The sequence below is a fragment of the Trichechus manatus genome, unplaced genomic scaffold (assembly GCF_000243295.1).
Source record: "Trichechus manatus latirostris isolate Lorelei unplaced genomic scaffold, TriManLat1.0 scaffold00107, whole genome shotgun sequence".
In the NCBI taxonomy this organism is placed as follows: domain Eukaryota; kingdom Metazoa; phylum Chordata; class Mammalia; order Sirenia; family Trichechidae; genus Trichechus; species Trichechus manatus.
This window is the reverse complement of record NW_004444043.1, coordinates 6,136,066-6,141,967: the sequence shown is the minus strand read 5'-3', so window position 1 is coordinate 6,141,967 and position 5,902 is coordinate 6,136,066. Positions and strand designations below refer to the sequence as shown.

Below are 5,902 nucleotides of genomic sequence, written 5' to 3'. Positions count from 1 at the left end.
ATTCTTCACTTCAAATTCCTGATTTATTTCCCACTGATAACAGTAAGCAAAAAGACATTAATTTCTCCCCAAAATGATTTAAACGCTTCAATTTTTAATTTCTGTTGTTTTGTTTTTGTTTAGGAAAATAAAGAGACTTTCTCTGACCCATTCTCACATGCTGGAACAGGGAGCAGAGTCAAGTATAATGATTCTTAATCAGGAGATGCACGCCTCTCTGTGGGGGAGAGAGGGAGAACAGGGTATTTCAGAAATTCTTGAAATTTTTGGAAAAAATTTAAAAAATCTTACCAACGTTATACTTTTATCCTAAAACAAATAAACTCCCACTGTTTTAACAACGCAAATTACGGCAATCCAAGCTTGATAAAAGTTCCAGCATTGAAAGAGGTCTAAAAAAAAGTCACGTGATTTAGATCTTCTGCATGTGGATTTCAAAGAAAGGCCCCCAGTGATACATATGATTGAAGTAACTGCTTGTATCTGTGATTTTAGACCTTTGGTTTGACCAAAACACACACACAAAAAACAGGGGGGGAAAACACACACACACACACACACACACACACACACACACACACACACACACACACACACACACACACACACACACACACACAGGAAAAGCCCCTTCATCTGTAACAAAGCCTCAACACAAGCAACACAGTGATTCAGAGGTATTGTGGTGGTTGTTGTTGTTGGGTTAGGGGCCATGAGTCTATTTCAACTCATGTCGACTCCATGTGTAACAGAGTTCAACTGCTCCATGGAATTTTCTAGGCTGTAATCTTTATAAAAGCAGACTGCCAGGTCTTTCTCCCGTGGCGCTCCCGGGTGGGTCTGAACCACCACCATTTCTGTTAGCAGCCTCGCACTTAACCATTGTACCACCAGGGCTCCTTCCAGTTGTATTAAACTCATTGCCATCGAGTCAATTCCAACTCATAGAGACCCTATAGGACAGAGGAGAACTGCCCCATAGGGTTTCCAAGATGCAGCTGGTAGTTCTGAACTGCCTACCTTTTGGTTAGCATACGAGCTCTTAACCACTGTGCCACCAGGGCGCCCCACTGGTATTAGACACATGCAAAAACAAAAATAAAACAAACTGTAGTAAAGTGCTGATTTATTTAATCTGATTGCTGCTTCAGTCATTTACAGGTGGTGGGCACTGGTACGGGGATGGAACAGAGCAGCATTTTCTAAACTATGGGTTGTAACTGATATGGTAAATGTTTTGTGACACTTGATATGTATGTATGTATATACACATATGCAAATATACATATACACACAACTACACATGTACATATGCACAGGGACATACACATATATACACAATGTATTGTGTACATATACTGGATTTGACGTAAGATTTATTTTTTACTCTTCATTTCTTAGTCAGAAAAGTTTGAAAACCACTAATACAGAGTACTGACTCACTGATGGTAAGCTGTGCTGTATCTATGCGCTCTCTGGAATGAGGACTCATTAAGGTAAATTCCTGTTCACTGCCACGGATAGGTAACTATTTGCTGTTCCAAATGTTGAGAAAAATCATGTATGATTAAAAGCAAACAGACCAACAGCTGTCACGTCACAGTTAAGGTTCCTGAATACATTCCTTCGAGTTTCCTAATTTACCCAGGAAGAATTCAGTGCGCTCCATCTTTATGCTGTTACCTGCAAACCTTGGGAATAAAATATAAATAGAAATTAATGGAGAATTCCAATTCTCATTTCATTAAATTTTCACATCAACAAACAGTTAATTTGAGGATGTTAGGATTACAGAGATTTTGGAGTCAAAGATGCTGGTTTTCCTTAAAGAATTAAATCAAGTTCAAGTCCTGTTCTTTTATTCATTATATTAAATTTAGGTATACCTTAACATATCGTATATCCAGTATCATTTGTAATTCAGGTATAATAATCCTTGAATTCAGGGGAAAAAATGATACCACAAACATAGAAAGAGTATCACAAAGGATAGCTGGCTATAGTATAATTCTTGTTTTGTAGTGTTATCCTTGATTTGAAGAAAGAAGTATTATTACCTCTAATCTGTTTACTTAACCCAATGAAGTCCAGCTGAATACTGACTTCGGTGACTTCGGCTTAGAAACTCAATGATAAACTATAACATTCTTATTACCCAGTAGCTCCTGATAGACACACACATTTTTTAATGTAGTATTTAATCCATGAACTATGTAAAATGTAAACGTGATTATATCCTTTGGCCACGTAAATGACACTGCTGGGAATTTATCCCAGGGATATAATCCATAAAAAGAAGAAAACCAGCAATATAGGCAGATATTTTTTTACAGCATGTTATCTATCAATGTGAAAAAACTTGTAAACAACACTAAATATTCAACAATAGACAAATGGTTAAATAATCTTATGTTCATTTGGAATTGGAATATTGTATCAGATATTTATACTATTACTTTATAATTAGAAACTATATTTTAAATTCAATGTAGGAAAATACAAACATTTCATTATTAAATTTTCACTTTGTGATTTATTCCTTTGATTTGAAACTAGAAATGTGACATCTTTCTTCTGCACTATGATGTCAATGTCATGACTTCTATTTTACTTTCAATGTGCAAGACAGAATTCAGTTTTGAGTATTTTAATTGGGAGAGATGCTGAGTTTTATTGTTTCATATTATACAATGAAGTTTAAGAAACTGCTTAAATATGAAATACTAATTTAAAAACAGGAATAAGTATGGCTGATTAACTAGCATCCTTGCAAAGTCTTATAAAAGGGAGACTATGATGTGAACAGCAAGAAGACTGGAATGTGGACTCATTAAAGTGCTAACATTGCTGATTGGTGGGAATACAGGTAATTTATATTTTCTCCATTTTGCTTTTATTTATTTATTTACAATTAATATGCTTTCCTAATAAGATGAAAATAACCAAACACGAAACCAGTTGCTGTTGAGTTATTCAAACTTATGGCGACCTCATGTGTGTTAGAGTAGAACTGTGTTCCACAGGGTTTTCGATGGCTAATTTTTCTGGAAGTAGGTCACCAGGCATTTCTTCTGAGGCACTGTGGGTACATGTGAACCTCTAACCTTCATTAGCAGTCAAGTACATTAATAGTTTGCACCACCCAGGGACTACAAGATGAAAAGAAATTAAAAAAAAAAATTTTTTTTTTTTTAATTGTACTTTAGGTGAAGGTTTACAGAACAAATAGTTTCTCATTAAACACTCAGTACACATACTGTTTTATGAGATTGGTTAACAACCCCACGACATGTCAACACTCTCCCTTCTTGGAGGACTTTTATTTTGGTGAAAATATACATAGCCAAAGATACACCATTTCAGAAATTTCTACACGTACAATTCAGTGACATTGATTACACTCTTCCAGTCGTGTTGCTCTTCTCACTATCCTTTTCCAAATTATTCCATCACTATTATCTTCAACTCACTGGCCCCTAGGCTTCCCATCAAACCTTTTCAGTTGCTGCTGTCAATCTGATCTCACATAGATAATTCTTTTTTTTTGGTACGTTACATGAAGGTTTACAGAAAAAATAGTTCCTCATTAAACAGCACACATATTGCCTTATGACAATTGTTAACAATCCCACGACATATAAACACTTTCCCTTCTCAACCCTGGGTTCCCTATCACCAGCTTTCTTGTCCTCTCCTGCCTTCTAGTCCTTGTCCCTAGACTGCTGTGCCTCATTAGTCCCGTTTTGTTTCATGGGGCTGTCCAATCCCTGGCTGAACGGTGAACCGCGGGAGTAACTTCACATTTGAGCTAAAAGGGTGTCCAGGGGCCATACTCTCGGGGTTTCTCCAGTCTCTGTCAGGCCAGTAAATCTGGTCTTTTTTTCTGAGTTAGAATTTTGTTCTACATCCTTCTCCAACTCTGTCCAGGACCCTGTGTAGTGATCCTGGTCAGAGCAGTCAGTGGTGGTAGCCAGGCACCATCTAAGCTGTACTGGACTCATTCTGGTGGAGGCCGTGGTAGCTGTGGTCCATTAGTCCTTTGGACTAATCTTTTCTTTGTATCCTGTTCTCTTCATTTTCCGTCGCTCCTGAAGGCGTGAGACCAGTGGAGTATCTTAGATGGCTGCTCACAGGCTTTTAAGACCCCAGACGCTACTCACCAAGGTAGAATGCAGAGCATTGTCTTTATAAACTGTGTTATGCCAATTAAGCTAGATGTTCCCTGAGAACATGGCCCCCATAGCCCTCTGCCCAGCAATTCAGTCCCTCAGGGAGTTTGGATGTGTCTACAGAGCTTCTATGACCTTTCCTTGTATAAGTTGTGCTGGCTTCCCCAGTATTGTGTACTGTGTTACTCTTTACCAAAGCTACCACTTACTATTGTTTATTTAGTTCCTCCCCCCACAATCCCTTGTAACCAACAAAGATTGTTTCTTTTTGTGTGTAAACTTTTATGAGTTTTTACAGTAGACGTCTCATACAATATTTCTCCTTTTGTGATTGACTTATTTCACTCAGCATAATGTCCTCCAGTTTCACCCATGTTATAAGATACTTCACATATTCATCACTGTTCTTTAACTTTGCATAATACTCCATTGTGTGTATGTACCATAGTTTATCCATTCATCTGTGATGGGCTCTAGGTTGTTTCCATCTTTTTGCTATCTTGAACAGTGCTGCAGTGAATATGGGTGTGCATATGTCTATTCGTGTGATGGCTCCTATTTCTCTAGGATATATTCCTAGGAGTGGGATTGCTGGATCATATGGTATTTGTTTCTAGCTTTCTAAGGAAGTGCCGTTATCGTTTTCCAAAATCGTTGTATCATTGTGCATTTCCATCAGCAGTGCATAAGAGTTCCGATCTCCCCACAGCGTCTCCAACATTTGTTATTTCCAGTATTTTTGATTCGTGCCAGTAATGCCGGGGTGAGATGGTATTTCATTGTGGTTTTAATTTGCATTTTTCTAATGGCTAGTGATCATGAGCATTTCCTCATGTATCTACTGGCCGCTTGAATGTCTTCTTCGGTGAAGTGTCTGTTCATTTCCTTTGCCCATTTTTAATAGGATTATTTGTCTTTTTGTTGTAGAGGTGTTGGATTTTCTTGTAGATGATAGAGATTAGACCTTTGTCTGACTTGTAATGTGCAAAAAATTTTTCCTGGTCTGTAGGTTCTCTTTTTACTCTTTTGGTGAAGTTTCTTGATGAGCGTGTTTAATTTTTAGAAGATACCAGTAGTCTAGCCTATCTTCTGGGGTTTGTATGTTGTTGGTCATGGTTTGAACCCTGTTAATGCCGTGCATTAGGGCCTCTGGCGTTGATCCTATTTTTTCTTCTATGAACTTTGTTTTTGGCTTTATAATTAGGTCTTTGATCCATTTTGAATTACTTTTTGTATGTGGTGTGAGGTATGGGTCCTGTTTCATTTTTTGCAGATGGACATCCTGTTTTGTCAGCACCATTTGTTAAAAAGACTGTCTTTTCCCCATTTGATAGACTTCGGGCCCTTGTTGAGGATCAGGTGACCGTAGGTGGATGGATTTACATCTGGGTTCTCAATTCTGTTCCACTGGTGAACGTGTCTGTCTTTGTACCAGTACCAGGCTGTTCTGACTACGTAGCTGTATAGTATGTTCTGAGGTCAGGTAGTGCGAGTTCTCCTACTTTATTCTTCTTCTTCAATAGCACTTATTTGGAACTTCTTCCCTTTTCATATAAAGTTAATGATTAGTTTTTCCATTTCTTTAAAGAATTGCATTGTATTTGTAAACTGCTTTGGGTAGAATTGTCATTTTCACTGTGTTGAGTCTGCCTATCCATGAGCATGGTATGTTTTTCCATTTATGTAGATCCCTTTGTGTTTCTTGCAGTAGTGTTTTGTAGTTTTCTTTGTAT

General features: G+C 37.7%; 1 protein-coding gene across 1 annotated transcript in view; it reads right to left on the bottom strand.

Annotated features, from left to right (window-relative positions):
- Positions 1 to 5,902, bottom strand: part of NMRK1 (nicotinamide riboside kinase 1) — a 70,668-nt gene that overhangs the window by 2,916 nt on the left and 61,850 nt on the right. The window contains exon 9 of the mRNA XM_004383287.2: positions 1,684 to 1,691. Coding sequence (XP_004383344.2) covers positions 1,684 to 1,691 — 8 coding nt within the window. The remainder of the gene's footprint in view (positions 1 to 1,683; positions 1,692 to 5,902) is intronic.